The sequence below is a fragment of the Orcinus orca genome, chromosome 8, assembly GCF_937001465.1.
Source record: "Orcinus orca chromosome 8, mOrcOrc1.1, whole genome shotgun sequence".
Taxonomy (NCBI): domain Eukaryota; kingdom Metazoa; phylum Chordata; class Mammalia; order Artiodactyla; family Delphinidae; genus Orcinus; species Orcinus orca.
The window spans coordinates 91049217-91072837 of record NC_064566.1 but is presented as its reverse complement, the minus strand read 5'-3'; the positions used below and the strand labels follow the sequence as shown (position 1 = coordinate 91072837).

The following is a 23621-nucleotide window of genomic DNA, read 5'->3' as shown; positions in this document are numbered from 1 at the left end:
CTGCAGGAAGGGGCAGGTGTGTGTGTTGGTCCAACCTGCTCTGCAAGAGCGGTGGCTTCGTGTCTGACTAATAGAACTCTCTATGGCCACAAGCTTCTCCTCCTCGCAACAGCCGTTTCATTTTTCTGGGACTCAGACCCACTGGAATGTGCTTTGTTCAGAAAGGGAGAAAAAGGTATTCTCCAAGGTGGGAATAGGGGTCAGAGGGCAGCAGGGAAAAAAATCCAAGGAAAACCAGGAGTTCTGGGTTCTGAGACACCATCCACATGACCAGGAGATACCAGCTGCCCCTGGGCTCTGCAAATCTGCCTTTGCCCAGCAAGAAGTGGGTCCAGGTGGCATCTTTTCAAATCCTTCTCATTATTTTAAGGGCACATTCACATCAAGCACCAAGAGGTTAGTGGCTCCAAGTGACAAAAGAATTGCACTCGGACGGGGCGGACGGAGCAAGCTGCTTCTCACACCAGGCTGCGGGCTGGGGAGGGGGAACATGGGAGAATGACAGAATCCAGGGCTGGCCAGAATGAAAGCCTGAATGGAATAGGCTAATTTACACAGGAAGTAAGCACTTACCAGACCCTTCATCTCAACACACAAAACCCTCCGCCATATCTGGAAGCAATTACATCCAGTTAACATGATCTGCTTGCCACTAAAATTAACTGCAAACAGAAATATTTTTCACTTTTGCAACAGGGGATGCCAAGGTTTGGCCTATCCCCCCCGCCTCGAGCCATTGAATCTGGCTGCTGGGGAATATTTAGCAGCTACTCAGCTCAAAAAACAAAACCCACTCTGTAGCTGTCAGGACACAAAAAGTATAATAGTGGATAATTATGAAGCGGGGAAGGAGGGGGGAGCGGTGGCAATGAAAACCATTGTGCTAGGAATTGAGGAAGGGGCCAGCCCCGGGCCCTCAACGGGTCTGCAGTGCTTGGGAGTCCAGCCCTGGTTTTCCACGCTCAACTTCAAGGAAAGAAAAATGTTTTTAGAGTCCCTCGATTTAGCAGCGGCTTCACATTGTTTTTAGGTACCGTCTTCATCCCTTCTGCCAAGGGGACGGGGGTGGGGTATATAGGGAGGTAGACTCAGAAATGTTAGCGGATCCTTAATTTAGCAGAGTATCGAGGGGACAACTGTCACGATTTCACTTTGGCAGCGAACGGTTCCAACCCGTACTCTGTGAACGCCCTCAAAGCAGCCTTCACCTGCTCGCAGAGGGGCAGGAGCTGCTGTTTATTTGAAAGGATGCAGAGAGGGCTGACGGGTTGAGAAGTACCTCCTGAGGGTGTGTATGTGCCCAGCGATGAGCCAGGGTCCCATTCCCCAAGACTCCAGGTCCAGCTGCTGCCACCGCTGACCACGTCTCTCCTTTCCTCTTTGCACCCATCCCCGTAGTCGGTAGGAACTTATTATTATTTCTCCTTGAACTACTGTCAACGATGCCATAAGTGACAGAGACAGAGGGACAGCTTTGTTTTGAAGTTTCTGAAGGAGATGTCCTGTCCAAGCCCTCCCCGTACAGGCCCGCCCTTTCTTGGCGACACTCAGTGCAGTTCACTCCTTTGTCACCAGGGGCCTTTAAAAAAGGCAGCGGCAGCAACAGCAGCAAAAGTGACGCATCCATTTGCCAGACAACACACAAACGTCTCTTCTCAAAAAGTCAGGCCAAAGTTCCCCTCAAGAATGAGGTCAAATGCTGCTATTTTCCATGAAAATCACATTTAGAAACATTACTCACGGGCTGAAAAATACAGAAGCAGCAGTCACCTAAGTAAGTCGTCTCTCCGTAAAGATTCTAGGCTGTGATGAGGGGGAAAAATGGTCTTGATGGGTGAAAAGGAAAAAAAGTGCTCTGCCATTCTTTTCCATTTCAAAAACCACTTTATGATGAGAATAAAGGAAACGCACATCCTTTCCAACACTGTGCCCTGAGACCATGCCACGTGCATGGTCCTGGGTGACCCGTGTGCACCGTCCTATGAACAACATCATGGCAGCAAGTATGAAATTGACTTCCTCGCAGTGAGGAAGCAGGTGGGTAGGGATCTGTCGTGGAGCTCCAAACAGGCAGAGGATACATTCAAACCCAGGTTCCGCTGCAGATGCGACGCCTCCCAGCTTCCCACCGTTCTGCAGGCAACAGCCTCCCTCAGAACATCCAGACACTCCGGGAAGGCAAAAGCAAGCAAAGCGTCCTCCCCTGAATCCCACAGACGACCCCGGCCAGCACGAAGGGCTCCGTCCTCTGCCCCAGACACCTAGGCACACACCCTCAGCTCTGTCCCCACACAGCCGTCCAGGCATGGAAACGGTTAAGTCGCTCTCGCTGAATAAATCAAAAGTTCAAGGCTGCAACATACCACAATGATTCCCTCTTTACATATGACAAGAACCAGAGAGGGGCCGAAATCCCCAGCATCCTGAGCGGGGTCTCCCCGGCCCGCACAGGTTATGCCGCCAGGGTCAGGGCCGTGGACCTTTAGCGGCAGCATTCATTTCCTGAACAGGACAAGTTCTCCTGACCATAAAGCTAATAGGAACTTCCTCGCATGGCGAGCTCCGGCTGACAGGCCTACTTGTCACTGGCCACGCAGGAGGAGAGCGCTGGTTCCCATTAGTGGGTTATGATGCCAGGTGCTACTAATAAGGTACATCGGCAAGAAACAAGAGCCTGCTAAGTTGTCTCTCCAACTCTGGAAGTAATCAGGCCTGGGCTTCAGGGCTGGGAAGGGGCCTTCTTTAAAGAGGAGGGTGGGGGGAGGAGGGGGCTTTAGCTACGGTAGACCCCCGGCAGCATCTAACCTGCTGAACGGCCTAAATAAATACATTTCAAACAATCCCTCCACTCTTCCCCCAGCTACCATAAAAGACTCCCCCAAATTAACACTCATGATGTTTTTCCCCCGGCGCTCCGGGCCTGATGGATCACCGAAGGCCATTAGGGTCGGCCACATCTGCTTCTCACTATGGCGAGGAGAGTTGTGCCAGCAGGCCTAATGGCATTAAGATCACAACGCTCAGCTAATCCACTTAGAGGCCAATGCCAGGCGAGGGTGGCTTGCGGCGTGGAGTGAGAGGTTCCCTTGTCAGGCCGGGTCACAGGAGAAGCGGGAAGCAAGGGAGGCGGCCTCACATGTGAGTCCCTGCTGTGTGCTTTATGTTACACGGTACCTCATTTAACACGGTTGAATCACATTGAGAGGTAAGGCGCTAACCTCACTTCACTGAAAAGGAGCCTGACGGGTCGGACAGGTGAAGCCATCTGCCCAAATTCACAGTGAGGCGCTAGCGTTCAAACCCAAGTCTACCTGAGATGGGTCTTTGTGCCCCTGCCCTCCACACCTTGCCCCCTACAAAGACAGGGGTGATGGTGTGGGTCTCCTTCTTAGCATGCCTGGTGTATACGTCCTTACTTATCACCTGGGGGGATCTAGATGGCCCTGAAGAGGGGAGACCTCGAAACACCACTTCCAACTGGCACACAACTCCTCCGCCCATCAAAATTTCGGACTGCATCTTCTAATAATTTTGCCAGTGAGGTCCCACTGTTTCAGGAAGTTCTTTCTCTTACCTAACCTGGCTTCTTCTTACTGCAAAGCTAAACACAATCTCTTCCTGCTCAAGAAAATCAGGTCTTGAGGACAAGAACCGAAAGTGAGCTAGGAATATGGAATTAAGCAGGTTTCTGCGAGTTCTTAGCCGAAGTTTCCATGCTGACGATAAAATACCGGATCCCCTCTTTGCAGCTGCAGAGATAAGCCTCATGTAGTCAAAACCCAACCAGAGTTTTTCCAGACTGAGCCAGCATAATAAGGACACGGGGGCTTTTAAGGGGAAACAGTAGAAAGGGGAATTTCTGATTATGCTGGCATGAAATTAACGGCATGGAATTTTTATTTTTGTAAATGGGTTTTTTTTCCTCTCCCTTTTTTCTGTTTTTGGAGTCAGCATAAAAGCCCTCTATCACTGGAAGCTGGTCTCTCTGTATGTCTGTTAGAGATGATGGACCCATGTGGTCCCAGCCCCCAAAGACACAAACCCTTCGAGGTAAGCTGCATTCTCCCTCCCTCCTTTCAAGCCACCGGAGGAAGCCAAGCGATGAGCCTCCTGGTCAGCAGCTGCAGGGAACATGAGTTGGTCCTTCCTGTGTCCCTCCTTCCCTTTGACTCCATCAGGGGCTGAAAATCCAAGCAGGACATTATGGAATGAACATGAAGCCAGAAGACCTGGGCACGAACCCTGGTGCCACCCTTCACCGACTTACCAGGGGCCAGTCCATTAACCTCTCGGGCTTCCCTCTGCCCATCAGGGAATGGGAAACGAATATCCACCCTGCAGGGCAGCTGGAGGGTTTGAGAAGATTCTGACTATGAATGCACTTAGCACAGAACCTGACACGTGTCAAGCACTCAAAGCGACGTTTGCTGAATCCTCCCTTAGAAGCATCCTGCACTGTGGGGTGGGAAAGGACAGGGGCTCTGGAACACGCCACATCCACGAGCTCAGACTTCTCTGGGTGAGAAGGTGTTTGTACTCTCCTCCGTCTCTGCCCCGACCACAGTGATTTGCTGGCCTGACCACGTGCACAGGCAATAGGACACTGCATCAGTGAGCCGCCTCGGCATTTGGAACTGATGACCGACCGTGGAGTGCTGCCTAGCTAAATTTAAATGAGGGCTGGAATGACTCATCAGGCTTCAGGTCAATGGGACAAAGGTACCCTGGCCACCGTGCTACGAAAGATCAGCTTTTGGGGGAAAATGCAGGTGCTCACTGTGAATCAGCTCCAAACACACGGACCCAGAGGCAGCGGTTCTTAGGTGCTGGATAAACTGACACCTCTGGGGGAAAGCAGGACCTGAACCAACACGAACACAAATTTTACCCTGCACTGCCAGCTTCACACCAACAGTGGCAGCAAAAATACAATAGCAAACATTTACTTTCTGCCATCCTTCCTTGCATGTGACAAATATTTACTGATTAATTCCTGTAACAACCCAGTGAGTAGGTACTGTTATTATTCCCGTTTTATAGACGAGCAAACAGGCACAGAGAGGTTAAGTCGTGTAACCATAGTCACACTGCTGGTAAGTGGTGAAATCGGGATTCTGACCCAGATAGTCTAATTTGCTCAAAATGCCCATTTACTATGGGAAAAACATGGGGTTGGAGGTCGGGGAGAGGGGATGCCGTGATAAATTTTCCTTTCTAACAAAATAACTACCAACCGAGTCAGGCTTTTCACCTAAAACCACCAAAACAGAACTTGACTAAGAACACCCTTACTTAACGTGGAAAATTCCAGAACCCTCCAATGGGCAAATTGAGGCACGCCTGTATTCATTTAGCAAGACTTTTATGTCTCACACGTGGGCTTTCAGTTGGACTTGTTTTAAAGTCATTAATTTTTAAAAATTAAAATAACGGGAAATGTTTTTCCCCTGAATTAGCAAGAAATCGGAGTTGTGAATGGAGTTTTGATTTTAACAGTTTAGGATAATCACTATTTTAAAGATTCACAAATAGTTTTCCTAGAACAAGCAGGAGGGAAAAGTATTGCTGAACTAAAGCTTTCTTCCCCTTTCCTTCCAGCAATTAGCAGCTCTAACCAATAGTGACAGCAAATTAAAATGGGACTTCTCACCGAGATGAAAGAGCAGGCAACTTTCTTCCATTAGAAAGAAAATAAAAGAGCTCATCTTCAAAATTTCCAAGAGTTCAGTCTAGATCCCAGATGACTCAGTAACCCTAAGCAGGTTAAAGTATTAAAAAACCAAGTCAGAGCAGACAAAATGAAATCAAATAGGACCCCCTATTTTAGCTGGCTGACTGCCAAACCAGAGCAAAATCCAACTGACCGAAAGGGCTTCATGAAGATGTAAGTGAGTGCAGAAGGGGCAAAAGGAGAACTTTTTTAAGAGTTCAACAATCCAGAAATAGCTCATCCAAGTGCCTGGTTTTACAAATGAAGAAGTTAAAGCTCACAATGAAAAAGAGACGGACAACAGTGACAAGAGCTGAAAAACAAAAACTACAGAGCTGAGTGTACAGGCCCCACCCCCAAAATGGCAGGACACACCACCACAAAGCCATCTTCCTCTCTTCACAACCAGTGACCTCTCCAACAGAATAGATGTCCAGAAGCCCACGAGCTTATCAACTTAAGTCATTCATCATGCCCCAAAAGGATACTTCCTGGAAATAGAAATGGTTTCAGAAAGGATTTGGGCAAATCTGTGAATGACAGAGCAGCCATAAATAGCTATTAAGAGAAGCTGGGCTTCAACTGACCTTTAGGATTGACGTCAAGGAACAGAGCTGTAGCCTCCAACGGTGGTATCTTAGGGATGGTGTTGGCACCCAAAGACTAGGTCAGATGGATCTGACCCAGAAGAGCAATGCCCATGTGCTTATATGGCCTGGCGCGGAGCACCCAGGACTGTGAATTAGAAGGCGAGCCGAGCTCCTGGCTCTAGCCATTTATAGCTATGTGACCTTGGGCATGTCATTCACTCAAAGCTCATTTTCCTCCTCCGTAAGTTGGGGCTGATAACAGTTGACAATCCCTTACCCAAAACCCTTGGGTGCTTCAGAAATCCAAACTGTTCCGATTTTAGCAAGGAACTATGGGGACTATAATGTTCACCAGCCCCAGAGGAGTCTAGGGAAGCACTCTGTAATCAAACACATTAATATTTTTGCAGCAAAACATATGAATATTCAAAATAGGCAGGATAAATATAGCCTCACATCAGTTCAGATCAGGTTTTGCTACTAAATGAGTTTGCTGCAAACTTACACAAAGCCTTTTAGCTTTCAGAGCTTTTCAGACTATATCAACACAGATATGGAATGAGGGACCTGCACCCCCTGAGCGGAGGCTGTGAGGTTAAGAGAGATAAAGTCATTAAAGCTGCTTTGCAAAGGAGAAAGTAGAACAACCAATAAGAGGCATTATTAATATTGCTGCTGTTGCCATCATTATCCCACTGCATACTCTTATCCAAATAGAATCTCGTTTGACCTCAGAGGTGCCTACAGTTGGCAGAACGATGAGAGAGGACCAAGAGTTCAGGGCAGCTTCTCCATTCCCCAAGTGGCCAAGCCAAGGTCAACGGCTATTGCTCCTCTACACGGTCAACCACTGAAAACCGAGCAGCCGGCCACCTGAGAGAGGCCAAGGCAAAGGGCCAGGCAGAACCCTGACATCTCAGCGATGTGGCTCCTGCACCCTAGGGCTGGCCCTGGGAAGCCTCTGAGAAGGGCTGCACGCCTGAGTGGGGGAAGCAGGCTGAGCCCACCCATGTGGCTCCTGAGCATTCCTGCAAGAACCAGGAAAGAGTTCCTACTGTGTGTGTGCAGGATACACACTGTAGCTATCCAAGGGCTTGTTGTCTGTAGAAGACCCAGAGGCTCCTGGGAAGGCACATCCCACTCTGATTCTGCAGCACTAAATTCAGAAACATATTAAGACCAAGCTATATGAGCCTGGGGAGACAGGACCACGAGGGCTGTGTTGACACTTAAGTCAACCACAGTTCCCTGTAATCTTATCACAGGTATATAACTCTAAGAAGGAGAAGGTGCACCTGGCCTGGTAGAGCTGGTCCCTAGATCAGATCCAGACAAGGCTACATGCGGAACAGGCTCAGCCTTTCAGGGAGAGAGAGACAGAACAGAGACTGAGTCTAGGGAAGGAGAGTCCAATCTTCCTGATGTGACCCTCCCTCCCTCAGACATTACCCTCTGTAACACGGGCAGGCATGGAAGGTTTTAGGGTCCAGCACTTACTCCTGCATCTGCCTGGATAGATCTGCTCATCTAGCAGGTCTTCTGATTGTTCTGACTGCCTTCTGGGTCCTTTAGGCAGGTAAGCCCTGTGTGATTTACCCAGATAGCATCTCTGTGGGCTTTCCATCAATCCACGGCTACATCTGACATTGTTTTTACATCTCACCACGCACTGCAGGGACCACAACTTTATAAAGTTTCATTCAAACTGTCTGTTGGGCCAGCAGGCTCCCCTCTCACCAGCTTGGGACCAAGTCGTGAGGAAAGCTACTGATGGTCTGTTGTAGAATCAAACCCTCCTTCCTGCATCCCTTCCTAACACTCTCCCCTTCCTTCCTCTCCATGCCCTTCTGCCCGCCCCCCACCAACAAGAAAGACAACAATAACTAGCAAGTACCTAACCTTTACCTACCAGCCTACTGGCTTAACAACAAAATAAAATAAATCCTGTAGCCTGTTATTTCATCATGTTCATCACTGTCACATTCACAGCCAATTCCACAGCCTCCTGACATCAGATCTCCCACTCTGATTGCTCTGCCTTGCCTTTTTGTGTGTGCTACGCTGGGACTTGTGATGTGGGGGAAGGAACAGAGAGCAGTAGGAAATAGGGAAGTCTCTGCTTGTCTCTCAGACCTTAATCCTGGAGGTCTGAGAGACAGGGAGAGAGGAAAAGTCTCCCCCCAAAAAGCACACCTGATCAGGAGCCAGGGGCTGCCGTTCAGAGGGAGGGCGGAGTGTACACGGGAACATTCTCTCCACCCTTGACTTCCTGAGAACTCACAGCTCTCCATCCAGGGCACAGCCCCAGGCTCCAGCTTCTTGGGCTGCAGCAGCCTACTTTCCACCCTCAGTCAAAAGCACAGTCTCCGTGTCAGCAGCCCACAGCGTGAGGCCAAGGACGCCAGGACTGGCGGCTTGCCATCACAAGCTCCCAAGGACGGGGATATCCTCGGCACTGCCCCGCAGCCAACTCAGCCCGTCGATGGCAGTGCTGTGGACACTACACGCTAGAACACAGAGCCAGGTGGGGCGATGCAGAGACGAGACCCAGGCGACATGGAAGTCTCAGGGTCCCTTCCTCACCCTCCTGGTTACTAAGCGCCAGTCACAGCTCCAGGGATTTCTGGATGCTACTTCGTTAATTCAGCATCCCACCCTACAGACCACCTGCATTTTAAAGAGAGTAAAACAAGGCTCAAGACAGCTCCATAACGTTGCCAAGCTCTCACTGCTCTATACGGCTAGTTCTGCCACCCATGCTCTGACGGGGTAGACCACAGCCAGCCCTCCACCTCTCCCCAGAGGAACAAGGGTCCCACAGAATGGGAACTTGGAACCCCTGGGAGAGTAATAGCTTTTGCAGCCCTCTCAGGTAAAAAGAAGCAAACAAGACCCAACAAGAAGCCAGAAAAAAACCCTGCTTTCCAGGGAACAGGGGCTGGGAGCAATGGGTGAAGGTAGTCAAAAGGTACAAATTTCCAGTTATAAAACGAATAAGCCCTGGGGATATAACACACAACATGATGACTACAGTTAACAATACCGTATTCCATATATGAAAGTTGCTAAGAGAGCAGATCTTAAAAAAGTGCTCAAGGAAAAAAATTCCTATGTACGGTGATGGATTTTAACTAAGTCGACTTATCACAGTGATCATTTCATAAAATATACAAATATCAAATCATTACATTGTATACCTGAAGCTGTTACATGTCAATTATACCTCAATTTAAAAAATTACTTTCCTGGGACTTCCCTGGTGGTCCAGTGGCTAAGACTCCACGCTCCCAATGCAGGGGGACTGGGTTCAGTCCCTGGTCAGGGAACTAGATCCCACATGCCGCAACTAAGAGTTCACATGCTGCAACTAAAGATCCCGCATGCCGCAACTAAGACCCAGCACAGCCAAATAAATAAATAAATAAATATATATTTTTTAATTACTTTCCACTATACCCCATTTCTTATAGCACATAACTGAAATAATTCACATCCGGAGAGGATGATCATCTATCTGGTCAAGTTTGGGGAGAGGGTTTCCTCTTTAGGAAAGTTTGAGCAAAAACAAACACAACCTCGGTCTATTTCTGAGCAGTACAAACATCACGAAGACACACCTTAGTGGCGCGGTTACTTTTCGCACCCTGCCGGAAAAGGATCGGCTATGTTTAGCTCAGCAGCACTTTCCACAAGGTAGGTCTCAGAGCCCCCCATTAAGCGGTGTTGGAGCAGGTTCCAGCTCAGCTTGGGGTAATCAGATGACCGCCAAAAGCCTCCACCTCCATGCCCCCACCCCCTCTCCTTCACACCCGCTCCTGAATAGTCAACAGAAGAATGGGGGGAGGGTAGAAGAGGGCAAAAGTGAAGAATCCACCCAAGATCAGGAAAACAGCAGGCAAGAGGGTGTGCAGGGAAATGTTATCACAGACGGCAAGAGAAACTGGACTTCTTGACACCATTCACCCGACCCAGGAAACCAGGGTAATGTGATGGGCATATCCTTACAACAGATGCAGATGAACACCGAAGTCACTACAGGTTCCCTGTGTGTTTACTCAACTTCTGATAAGCGATTTTCAAAACCCTCTGTTCTGTAGATACGATCCTCTTCAGGACTGATGGCTCCAAGAGGCAGCCAAGTGCAAGAGGGTTAAGACCTGAATCTGATTCCAGCTCTGCCTCAGTATCTATATGACCCTGGGAAAAGGTCTTAGTATCTTCCTATGTAAAAGAACGTCATCCACCTGGAAAAACTGCCGTAAGAAAAACGTGACTCCATGAAAAGCACCTGAGCCAGGCATGTCATAAAAGCTATTTCACAGAGAAAGAAACAGAAGCCAGAGGGAAGCCAATGCTAGCCCAAAGTGGTATTTAATTCAGTGTGAGTAGGGAGGGGTTAAGAATAAGGCTGCACGTTGCAAAACCAATGTGTCTCCTACCCATCCTTCCCCCTTGAATTTAAATCAACTCCCTCGAAATGTGTTTACAGGGACAAAGAATGAGAAGGGAGAGGAAGCAACGTTCCTGGTGATGAATGTTCACCAGGAATGACGTTTGGAACCTGCAGCTGCTCTTGTGATCTAAGCAGCCTCCAGCCCCTCCCGTCCTCCAGAGCTGCAGACAGGCTACCTTGGCAGGAACCACCACATGGGAACTCAGGTACCTGAAACCTGGCTACGTGGCCAGATCCAGGCCATGGGCCCTTCTTCCTTACCCCACTTTTCCCTCCCTCCACTTGATGAGTCACTCCAGGAAAAGGAGAACAGACCCAACATCAGGAAAAGAAAAATGGGAGCCCAAATGCCAAAAAGAGAGGAAAGAGCCTAGTAAGAAACTGAGCACAGGAAATGCCCTGGCAGCCCAGTGGCTAGGACTCTGCACTTTCACTGCTGAGGGCGTGGGGTTCAGTCCCTGGGCGGGGAAGTAAGATCCTGCAAGCTGCTTATGGTTTCTTTTGCTGTGCAAAAGCTTTTAAGTTTCATTAGGTCCCGTTTGTTTATTTGTGTTTTTATTGCCATTTCTCTAGGCTGCACAGCGTGCCCAAAAAAAATAAATCAATAAAATAAAATCATATTTTTTTAAAAAAGAAACTGGGTGCGTAAGTCCCCCAGTGTTTAGGAAAGACCGAGGCCCCCTCACCACACCTGAAAAGTGTCCCCCCACAGGTGGTTTTTCACAAAGAGCAAAGACAACAGAGGAGCCAGGCCCCAGGCCTCGGGAATGGCTGTGTCTGAAGGCAGGGTCAAGGCCAGAAATTCAGGGTCAGGGTGATGGGTACAGAGGGGCCTACCTGTGCTGCTCCACAGCCTCGTTGTCAGGAAGCTCCACCCCGCAGACGCTGCACTGTTCCCCGACAGTGCGGCTCTCTGCCTTCATGCCCACCGCCAGCTCCCCCAGCTTGCTGAACAGCTCCCTCTGGATGAAGCCCTGGGGCAGCAGACCCCCGTAGGTGCTGAAGTCCATGGAGACGGCCAGGGTGGGCTGCACATGGAGGCCCGAGGTCACCGAAGACGGCACGCTCAACACGGCATCGGCCTTGTGGTTGGGCAGCACGGAATAGATGCCCAGGTGTTTCTCAGCAGGGGGCGCGGGGGGCTCCGGTCGGCCTGGGGGACCCTGGCCAACCTCGGTTAGAGGCGGCAGCTGCTCGGCGCTCTCCTCACGTCCATAGTGCAGCTCTCTAGCGCTGGTGATGACGCTGCTCCGAGTTGGGGTCCCGGGTCCCTCCTTGCCCCTTTCCTCAACCTTGTCCCCCATCCCGGCTGAGATGCTAGACTCGGCTGCCCCAGGGCTGTCCTGGCCGGGCACCTCATCCACCTGCATCATCTCCGGCTTCACCTCGGCCACCGCAGGGTGCCGCCCAACCCCAGCCAGAGTCGGTTCCTCAGGCCTGGCAGGCAGCTGAAGAGCCCCCTGCAGGAGAGACTGTCCTATGGTCATCAAACTGTCCACTGCCGCCTTGGTGGGACTCATGGCGGAAAGGCCAAATGAGGTGGAGACGGAAGGGCTCTGGTCCACCATGGGCCCAGGGAGGCTCTGAGCAGCTACGCTGGCGTACCCACTCTCCTCGCTGGAATGCTTCGAGATGAAGATGTTCTTGAGATACCGAGCCTTGCGGTCCTCTTCCTCCTCGGCCCCGCCGTCCGCCATGGTTGCCTCCGTGTCATTGTCGTCTGAGGCCTGGATGGTCTCCAGGATCTTCAGGCACTGCTCCTCCAGGTACTCGATCTCCAGGATCTCAGCTGCGTACAGCAGGTCATCCAGGTCCTCCGCCTTGGCTTGCAGCGTGGCCGTGTACGCATACTCCAGAATCTGCTGGAAGGTCTTTGGAGAGAGGAAGTCCAGAGTATAGTGCTGGCTATTGCGGTGGAAGAGGATCTCGAACATCTTGCTGGTGCAGGCCAGCACGGTCCGGTGGGCGTGGAACTCCTGGCTGTCCACCATGATGACCACATCGCACAGCGTCCCGGCCAGCCGCATCTGGTTGGCCTTGCAAAGGAGCCCCGTGGGGTGGCTGGGGTTCTGCAGCTGGATCATGCCCATCTTTGTCAGATCCATGGTGCTCCCCGAGGCTTAGGCATGAGGCTCTCTTTCCTTCCTGGCTCTGCGTGGCAGGGCAGGGTGGGTTTCCTGGGCCAGTGGAGAGGGCTAAAGGGGAAGAGGGGGAAAGAGGCAAAAGAGATGCAAGAACAAAAGGAAGGTTAGTTAGTGTCCCTAAAAGTAAGAATTCAAACACTAGCACCTCCCCCAAACCCGCAGCAAGACAGTCTTGGAGATTTTAATGGAGCGGAAGTGGCTTCCTGGAAATGTACATGTCTGCCTTTACAGGCCCAGGGATGATGAGAGTAAAGAGAAGGTTCCGCTAGAGCACATGCTCAACTCACTGCTCTATGACATCTGTTAGATGAAGTAAAATGAAAATTACAATAGAGTCTTGTGAGTCTTGGGCTTTCTTTAAGTCTGAGGGTGGGGGGCTCCCATGCAAAGCCAACACTGATTATGAGAAGTTGCCCAGCACTTAATTTAAAAGAATAAGGATTTAACCCCTTCCTCTAGTCAGTGTAAGCACTCAGTTTCACTCTCAACACCCTGTGCAGCAAACCTCATCTTGAAAACAAAGTTTTTCTAAATCCTGCCTCACCGTGGTAGCCCCAGGAGCAAAACCCAGCCTAGCTGGGGCTAGCAGCCTGGAGTTGCAGCCCACAGAAATCTAAGGGCAAGGTTCTCCTCCTCCAGCCCACCTCCTCACCCTCAGCCAATGCCTTCCTGGACCTCTGTCCTTCCACTCTTCTCAGAGCTGCAAAGGACTGATGAACCCATGCCCTGACCGCCGCCTTAGGCACTAAGAGAAAGACACACATGTGGCCCATGTACTAGCTTGGCTCACTTCTGCCCACTGCCCATGGGTACCTCAGAGTGACTGTGTGTGTAATCCAAAATCTCGACTGCGTGTGCATGCACCAGCCAGAGAGGGAGAGAGAGTTAACACATGTGCACACTTACATAATATGGCACACTTGTCCCCTGCCCACAAGTGCCCAGTAGTCAGGAGGATCTGTAATATGTAGGCTAGGTCACGAAGGACCTATAGAGAGGTCCTAGGAAACATGCACCCCTAAAGCCAGCAGTGCACATGCTGGGAACGTGAACTCCAAGTGTACCCCACAGGCTCCCAGGAGTGGGCAAGTCCTGTAACCCGGAGCAGTAAGTGATACTGTTAATGGCTTGGAGGTGCGAGAAGTGATACTGGCACCAGCACCTATGATGGGAGTTACATTGAATATGAAGGGAAAACAGGGCTGGAGACAAAGGACTCTCCCAAAGCGCTGTTTGGGATCGGTAACAGGGCTCTGAGACTCACAAACCTGTCTAAAGAGTGTCAGAAAGACCTCACAGGCCCAGGTCCCTCCCAGCCTCTGCCTAGCTGTGGCCAGTATTGCAGTGAAATGAACTGGGAACAACGCAGAGCAAGGGCTCTTGCTCGCTCTTGGAACACTGCTGGCCTCCGCCCCCAAAAGGAACCCTATTGGCTCCAGAGCCACAAATGTTAGTCGGAAAGGGTTAACAGGACGACTAATCAAGACACTTTTGCTCCCACCCTGGGGTGGGAACTGAGGCCATGGGGTGGGGCTGGGGCAGGGGGTGGGAGCGGTGACCATTCACCCGCGCCTTGCCACCATGCGCTTCCCCGCAGACTTCGTGGTTTCAGAGAACTAGGAGGGAGCAATCGGAAGGATGTAAAGCTAGGCTACCCGAATATCTCCCCAAAAACAAGCTCCGTGGGTCCTGAGGGAAATCAGGGCGCCCTGGTCAGCCGTCCCCGCCACCCGCGGCTCGGCGCCCGTGATCCGGCTGGCGCTGGCTGCAGCGCCCAGCCCCGCGGCGCGGGAGAAAGCCGGCGCTAACCCGCTCGAGCTCCGGGGATCGATCGCGCTCTCACACTGCCCCCCACTCCGCGCCCCGCTCCCAGCCGTCCCCACGGAGGCTTGGAGGCGACTTCAGCAAACTTGGGGAAGCAACTTTTCCGGGGAAGCCAGACGGCAAAGAGAAAGGGAGCCGGGCTAAGGAAGAGGGAAAGCGAAAGAGACCCGGACGAAAGGCAAGAGTCCGGGCGGGCCGGACGCCTGGGCGAGAGCAGCGAGAAGGCGGACCCGCCTCGCGGAGAAGTGGAAGCACAAAAGCCCGACAGCGAGTTGTGGGAGGAAAAGCGAGAAGGGATCTGCGGGCCATCCCTCTCCGACCCTGGGCCATGACCCCAGAGAGCGACGGGCAAGGTCCCCGGCCTCAAGCTGGTGGCGCCAGCAGCCGGCGCGCCCGGCCCAGGCACGTTGCTAGCGTCCCGGGGAGTAGGCGAGCGAGTCGGTGCCGAGCGCGTCTGTGCGTCCGAGTGGGTCCGCGGGCCGGCGAGATAGTGCGCATTTCGAGCGCGTGTTTCCAGGGGCTGTGCGAGCGAGCTGCCGGCGCGCCGGGGTGGGAAAGGCATCCCGAACGCATCAGGTGCAGAGCCGAGCACCCACCGAGCGCGGCCGGGAGCGCACAGCGAGCTCCGGCGCCACGGCCGGTCCAGCCGAGAGCCGAGGAGGGCCCGGAGCGCTGGAGACACTCCAGCGCTCCGCCACGGAGCCCCTCCCTCCAAAACCGGGGGGATTAAGTCCAATCAAGAAAAAAGAGCCCACCAGGTTTTTCAAAGAGAAACAAAACCCAAGTGACTCCCAGTCCTGCTCCCCTGGCACCCAGATCCACTCCTCGGATCCTCCGATTCTAGCTTCCCAGTCGGTGGGCGAATAAACACACAAATAAACCACAGCCCTATCTCGCGCCCGCGCACCGGTCGGCATACATATGAGCACCCACCGGCTGCCGGCTCCTCCACCGGCCCCTGGTGGTACAAAGCCTCCTGATTCCCAACCCTCTGCTTACGCCCTCAGCCCCCGCAGACCGCTCTGCCTCCCACCTCTCACCCCGACCGTGCCCTGCAGCGGAAGGGCTGGGGAGGCAGCTGCGCCCAAGCTGACAGCCAGGGCTCTCCCTTCTAGCCGACCCCCAACCGCCGCTGGCGACGGCTGCGGCAGCAGGAAGGGAACAAGCCGAATAAAATAAGGCACAAGCCCAGCGGCCGAGTGGCCGAAGCGAGCGCGCCTCCCAGACCTCTCCAGCCCCGGGGCGCCCCGGCGCGCTGCTATCGCTGGGCGGTGCGCCCCTCCCCGGCCCCCCACTCACCACTGCCGAGCCGGGCGCTGTGGGGTGGGTGTGCGTGCCTCTTGGGGGGGGGGGTGTGCCTGTGTCGGGAGGGGTGTTGCTGGGGAACTGTTGCTCTCGGTATCACGGCGGCAGCGGCGGCATCGCCCGGCAGTTCGCAGTACCCGCTCTCATCGCCCTCAACTCCTCTGTGCCGTGAGGTTAGCAAATCACCACCGGCTGCGGCGCCTCCGCCGCGTCCCACGTCAACGCCGAGCCCCCTCCCCTGCGAGGCCCAGGCGCCTCTCCATCTTTAGTGCTGGCGGCCGAGCCCGGCTCCCTGCCCACAGCTGCCCCCCTTCCCTCCTCCCTCCTCACCCCTCCCGCGCTGTCCCCGGGCTCAGCCCGCCCACCCCCCGCACTGGCCGAGCCGGCGCGAGCTCCCCGCCCCACCCCTCCCCTCCCCTTCCCTCCGCTTCCCTTCCCTCCCCTTCCCTCCCCTCTCTTCCCCGCGCGTCGCGCTCCAGGCTTCGCCTGACATCTAGCTGCTGTTGGGGCGCTGGCGGCCGCCGCTCACCGGCCAAGCCGAGAGGAAAGAAGGAGCTCGTGGAGAGGAGTGCCAAGGACTCGGAACCCTTAGTGGGGTTAGTGGAGGTGAGGGGCGAGGAGCAGCCCTCACATGCAACCCCACGTTTTTAATTTCCACTGGAAACGGGTTTTCTTTTCCCCTGCTGCGCCAGACGCGGAGTTCGGTCTCCGGCCCCGAAGTTTGCCCCATTCAGTGCGTGTCATCTCTCCTTTAACATTTTCTCCGGGCTCCGGGCGGTATCCCCTGTACCCCGCCATCGGTTTTAGACGGTCGCTTTCCCGGGCCCCAAGCCCAGGCCTTTTGTGCCTCCCGGCCTTCTGAGCATCCAGAGTTCGCGGGCCTGGGTGAACCAGGTGCCAGCGGGTGGGCGGGGATCTACGGTCGAGGGGAGACTCCCCATTTTAGCTGTCACGATCCCTGGAGGCCAAGGTCGAGTCCCGAGGGAAACTTTTCTCCCTCTCAGTCGTGAGCATTTCCTGAGCTTCGCCCCACCCCCACCCCCCCACCCGGAACCTGGCTGGAAACAGTTCCCGAGAACTGCGGTCAGTCAGTTCAGGGCAAAGTCTTCAGGGGGCGAGTGAAAGCTTGAAAAAGCTTCAGGCCCCCAAAAGTGGCTCCTCTCAGCCAGCTGCTCCACTTAAGAGGGTGGAGTTGAGGTCAGTAAGCCCAGGGTAGAGCGAGCAGAAGCAATGTGCCCTCCCGCGGGCTGCGGAGAGCCCCCCTTCTCTGCCCTTTCCCTGGAGCTTGGCAAAGGTAGGAGACAAGAGGTGGGAAAGGCTCTTCTGGGCACAAACCTTGACTGCCAGCTAATGGCAGTCAAGGTTTGGTGGAAAGCGCCCTCCCTGGGTCTCCGGACAGTCAGCCCTGGAGGTCGTACAGTCTTAGCAAGCCGGGTGGGTCTTCAGGCACTGAGTCCTGAGTCCCCTCTGTCAGTCCCTGACACGCGGAGTGGTTCAGAAGTTTCGCGCAAGACTCACGTATGATCGCATCCCGCTGCGCACCTCTGGCACTGACCCAGACCAAGAGTCAGGCCCCAAGAACTGAAGGGTCATGGAAGGTGGCAGAAGCCAACTAGAGGCAAAAATCCACTTCCAGCCTCACAAGGCCAGTTGGCTGGAGTTCACATCAGAACTGATAGTTCACAAGAGCTGCTAATGGGGTAGTCCCAAAGACAGGCGATTCCATCCCAGCAAACATCGCCCCTGTCTCCTGCTCGCAGGGAAAGTGCTCAGACCTGCAGGAGTCATGGGAGAGAGGAAGACCTGTGAGAAGCCACTTGCAAGTGAAGGAAGGGAGTTAGTTATCCTCTGATAGAAGAGAATACAGCAACGTCTAACAGGTGCCTGGGAACACCCAGTCCCTGGGTATTAGATTAACAGTAAAGAGCAATCTATGAAAGGACTATTTTTCTAGCTAAGGTCTGCAGTCTGTAAGAGGAAAGGAATTTAAAGAAAGTTAAGAAAGAACTGGTCTGGTAGTTGAGCGGTTAAGACTCTGCACTTCCAACGCAGGAGATGCAGGTTCGATCCCCGGTCAGGGAACTAAGATCCCACGGGCAGTGCGGCACAGCCAAATACAAAAAATAAGAATAATAAATAAAAAAGAAGAAAGAACTGATCTGATAAACAGCAAGGACTTACTGTGTAGCAGAGGGGACTATAGTCAATATCTTGTAATAACCCATAATGGGAAAAGTCTAAATATACGTATATGTATAACTGAATCACTTCGCTGTACACCTGAAACTAATACAATATTGCAAATCAACTCTACTTCCATTTTAAAAAAAGAAAGAAAGAACTGGTCTGCAAGGAGAGCAAGGGGAGAGGGGTATAAGGAGAGAAGACAGTCCTGGAGCCTCACCAGGGAAATGGAAAGAAGAAAGAATCATTGAACTGTTGCGCTTCTGCCTATAGGTGGTACCTGCTAAAGGTTGCTGCCTCGCTGTCCACACCCACCTACTACCGGCCCCTCCTGAGTGCAGTAGCGGAAGCACACAACCAACCCCTGATCTAATCTCCTAGTAATCCTCAAATCAGAGAAAGGGAGACTCTCTGGAAACAATGGGAAAGAAAGAACCATCCCTCCATGGCCCTGGACCGCCCCCCTCCACCTCCATGCCATATTCACGCTATGTGAAAATCTCCCTTGCTCCATAAACTCAGCCCATTACAAAGCCCAGCCCTTGTTCGTAAGTGTTAAAGAGAGATTAATGCCCGAATTTAAGAGGTGGAGAAGGTAACAAAAAGGAGGAAGGAAGGCAAGGCTATGGGCCGAGTGCCAGCATGGAGCTCCATGCATTTCCACTTAGCGCTGAAGGCTGGCTGCACAGAAGTTTGATAAGGTTTATTGGGCCCAGATAAGGCAGCAGCAGCTCCCCCACCAAAAGCTATGTCCTTGGGCCCCCGCAAGGCTGATGAGAATCCACAGTTCAGAGATTTCTTACGGCAGCACCTAAAAACCCACAGGATGGAAAATTACAACAGAAAAATGCTCTCTTTTGCTCTCTCTCTCATGTTTATATATTTGTAGTAGGTTTTTTTGTTTTTTACTTTTTTTCCTGAAGGGTGTGGTAAGAGAAGGTGGGACAGTAGTTTTGACACATCCTAAAAACAGGATTTCAGTCTTACAGAGAGGTCATCTTGGAGACAGAAGAAGAGATGAGTTGACCTTTGGGTGGAATTCCATTGCTAAATCTTCTCATTCCCTCATCTTCTTTACCCATATACCTCCAGCTGAAAGCAGCCCTTCAGTACTCAGGTTGTGGAAAAGGAGGGTATGTCAGGTCTAAAGCGATCTTACAGGAAAGAGACAGTGGGGATAATACCTCATTCTGAGCACTGACTGTGAATCTTACCTTATTGTTTTATTTAATCCTCATAACTCTCCTAATGCAGGTACATCTTTCCCCCATTTCTGTGGATGGGAAACCTGGGGCTCAAAGAGGTTAAGTGCCTTACCCAAGACCGTAGAGCTATTAAATATCAGAGCTAAGACTTTAAATCAGACCGTTCCAACTGCAAAACTCATGATCTTAACTTCTAGATTATACAGCCTCCAGTGGGATGGAGAAAAGGAAACAAGGGCTTTTAATTTCCCTTCTCCTCTTACAGAGACCAAGGTCTCTGTAGCAGCCAGCCAAGCTGGGAACCAAACAGTTCTCCATTGAATCAGGCCACCAGGTAAGCAGACTTAGATGCCCAGATCTCTGCACTTTCTTTCCTCCTCAAAAATCTCAGGCAAAGAAATCCCCTGGCGGCCCAGTGGTTAGGACTCCATACTTCCACTGTGGTGTTGGGCGGGCATGTTTGCTCCCTGGTCGGGGAACCTGCAAGCCATGTGGCATGGCCTGAAAAAATAAAAAAAAACCTCAGGCAAAAGTTGAGGAGGGAGTTTTGAATTACAGTAAAACTCCAATTAAGTAGGTGCCCAGGAAGAAGGTGACTGTGCTGGTTTGAGTATTCTGCTTGAGGGTTGGGAAAATGTTACAAATCATTTTGTTCCAGCTCCTTAGTTGGAAAATAATTTTAAAATTGAAAGGTAAACTTTCCCATCATGATAAATAAAATCAAGGACTCCTACCTATGGGGGAGAAGAAGCTACTGTGCATTTCTCCAAAACCTTGTGATGGAGAAAGAATGAATCATTTTGAGGGAGGGATGCAGGCGGTGAAGCCCCTGAATGAAAAAAAGGAGTCTCCTCCACAATGGAGAACTCCAGGTTGCCACCAGAAGATGCACCAGGTTGTCGCATGTACTCTCAGATCTTTACCCCACTGGTGACTTGGGGAGAAGACATAGCAAGCCTATGGTGTCCATTTTTGGAGTCAAAGTATCTTATAATGTTGCAAGGTCATCATTGGGGTATCTTCTAGATAGATACAAATGATGTAAAAAACTAAGCAGAGTCAGGAATTCCCTGGCAGTCCAGTGGTTAGGACTCCATGCTTCCACTGCAGGGGGCCTGGAATCGATCCCTGGATCCCTGGATCCCTGGTGAGGGAGCTAAGATCCTGCAAGCCACAAGGCTCGGCCAGAAAAAAAAGACCTAAGCAGAGTCAAATTTGCCCTCAGTACATATGTTGATAGTTTTCTTAGGTTTGTCTTTTTTTTTTTTTTAACTTAATTCTTCCATGTCACTTCCTTTCATGCCGCCTCCAAAAAACAGAAGGGGAAATAAACAGGTGATGTGTGGGTTCTGGTTAGTTGAAGCCCAGAAAACCAAATAAAAATATGGCTTCTTGGATTAGTAATTGCCATCCTTTTCCCCCGTGGACACCTGGTTAGTGATGTTTACACCTGGGCATCTCTTCCAGGTACTAAGTATGCCCTTCTCCTCTGTAAGGCAGAGACTGACATTTCAAAGGGAGAAGATGAGGGGTTATTTCTTTTAGCCCCAGAGGCCTTGGGTCACTGTGACCCCAAGATCTTTGTGATGGAGAAAGAGAAAGCTTTTTCTTCTTTCTTTCTGTCCCCAACATCTTGCAAATGGTGTTGGGACCTAATGTTGTCAACTCAAATAGCAAATCTGAGTTGTTATTAGTGCAAAGATCCCCTGAGGGGGATGAAATCTGCAATGGATGTTATGGGGAAGCGTGTTTATAATTATAATGGGATTTAATGTACACTGGGACCAGATGATGGTAGCCATTTAAAAAAGAGATGCTTAATAAGAGAGGTCCCTTAATGACAGGCAGCAGGGCTCAGGTAATTATGGAGAAGCACAGTGTTTCACTTGGTGTCACAAACCATGTGCCGGGTTTTATGGGGTTCCTAACAAGCTTTGGGGTGAGACACGGCACCCACGGCTGTCAGCTGTTGGGCATAATGTTTTAATGCTGTTGTCTGTGAAAGGGGCATTTGCGCTCAAGAGAAAGACATTTTCTCCCTTTCAGATATACACAAGCAGAAACACACAGGCCCCAGACCAACACCGAGCAGTTTGGGCGTTTTCCTGCAATCTGATTTTTTCTGAGAAAGCCGGCCTCAGTTTCAAAATTCAAATCTTGTGGCTGTCGAGGGGAGTGTATTGTGTGCATGAAATGAAGCAGTGTGACTCCCATTGCAAGTAACGGGAGTCCCACAGTGAAATCCCCAGGCGCCACGCTGAAAATTAACCCCCAGGTCCTCATCAGAAACAGGGTTTTTTGTTTTTTGTTTTTTTTAACACTTTGGTATTTCTTTGTGGGGAGGCCAGAAAGAAGGGAAGTATGTAACATTTTCTTATGCTGTGTAAATAGCCAACTGTTTAACTTGTGAGGTGTTTAATGTCGCAGATTTGAATCCAGGGCAGATGTTTTACAACAGGAAGCAGCCATAGTTATGCACACAACCTGGAAGGGGCTGCAGGGTGAGGGTCACGCTCCTTGAAGGTATGCCCAGAAGCACCACCGTCCAGAAATACAACTCATGTCCGAGTTGCATCATTCTATAAATATCTCACCTGACTCGAGAGAAGTATCTGAAAACTAGTGTGTTTATCTAATATAAGCTTCATCCATGGTTACGGTGTTGTATGTTCACAAAGCATATGGCTAGTCTCAGAGTCCTTGAAGCAGAATCTTTCCTTTATCCTGACAAAGAGAAAAGAGAAGGGATAAAATGAGTGAAAACTGAACTTCCAGTCCCACGCTCTCGGAAGCGGAATTTCTGGAGAAGATAGTCTTCAAATAAAAGTGGTATGTCGGGGGTACACAAGACACAAGATGAAATGATTTTACTCAGTGACAGGTAGTCTAAGCCAATCATGTTAAAATTATTACAGCAAAACAAAAGTTGGTATCCTGTGGAGTGGAGTTAAAAATTTGTATGAATTTTTAAGATAAAATGAGAGACTGCCTTGGAGTTCTTCCTTGAGGAAAGCTCACTGCCTTCTTCCCATTAGGGCTGAGTGGGTGGGAGACTGGGGGATGCCCTGTGGGTGAAGGTGGCTATGGGCTCTGAGCCAGACACTTTGACTCAGGCTCCCTCACCAGGGCAGGTTCATTCATCTCTTTGGGAAGTTCATTGTTGGATCTTTGATGTAATCTCCACCCCACCCTCCAGTCAGAATTAACGTCTCCCTCCTCCATAAGTCCGTTCACACTGTTTAAACATTTATCATAGTGTTGACCACCATCTGCCTTGTATGTGACTGAGTTATGTGCATTGTGACCACCCCCTCCATTGTGAGTTTCTGGAAGGCTTGGTCTCAGTCTTGTTCAGCTTGGTATCCCCACTCCCGGTCCTCAGAGCCAGCACACTGTCAAGCAGAGTAGGTCTCAACACATGTTCATGAATGAACTAATTGAATGAATGCATACATGCATGAATAAGTGAATGGACGTAGACACCAAGGGTTTGAGGAATTTGGGAGAGGAGGGACCATTCTGTACCCTCACATTTAGGGCAGAATTCTTTGTCCCTATGGGTTTTTCACCTGCCTTTGAAAAATCAAAGGGATACAGGTAAGGGTTGAGGATAACTCTTGCATTTAATTGTATACAGCTCCTTGAGGGTATAACAGGGTTCTAGTTCAATTTATGTCTCCCTCAGCGGCCTAGAACCAAGCTTTTCTCAGTATCCTAGGAGCACTAATAAATATTTATTAAATTGCATCGAATTGAAATGAATTGATATGAATGCATACTACCTATTACTCTCACAGTGGCCCTGTACTCCCAATCCCAAATGGCTGTTACTTAACCAGTCCAGGGCTGAGAGAGGAAGCATCTGATCTCCTGCTAGGGGCCTCAGTGAGTGGAGGACTGCTGACTGCGTCCAGAACTAGCACAGGAGATGAGGCACCAGTACAGGAAGTATTATCCAGTACGGCAGGGACCGGCTAGCTCTTCTCCAAACGTCTTCCTGAGCACACACTGGATTACATATTTCAGCTTACCCTGCTGCAAGGTACGGGCCATGGGATTGAGTTATGGCCAATGAATGGACTGTGATCAGAAGTCCATCGTGCCACTACTGGGAATGCTCCCTAAACATTCCCATGTGGAAGTCTCCAAGCCCTTGCCCTTTCTGTGACGTGACCCCACGAGCCTATAGAAACCTTGAAAGCTGAG

The 23621-nt window shown here is 51.1% G+C and overlaps 1 protein-coding gene across 1 annotated transcript in view; it reads right to left on the bottom strand.

Annotated features, from left to right (window-relative positions):
* The window catches only part of ZBTB16 (zinc finger and BTB domain containing 16), a 195162-nt gene extending 178837 nt beyond the window's left edge, over positions 1 to 16325 (bottom strand). The window contains exons 1-2 of the mRNA XM_004273381.4: positions 16021 to 16325; positions 11591 to 12948 (exon numbers count right to left, since the gene is read on the bottom strand). Coding sequence (XP_004273429.1) covers positions 11591 to 12858 — 1268 coding nt within the window. The 5' untranslated portion in view covers positions 12859 to 12948; positions 16021 to 16325. The remainder of the gene's footprint in view (positions 1 to 11590; positions 12949 to 16020) is intronic.
* Between the last annotated feature and the right edge of the window lie 7296 nt (positions 16326 to 23621).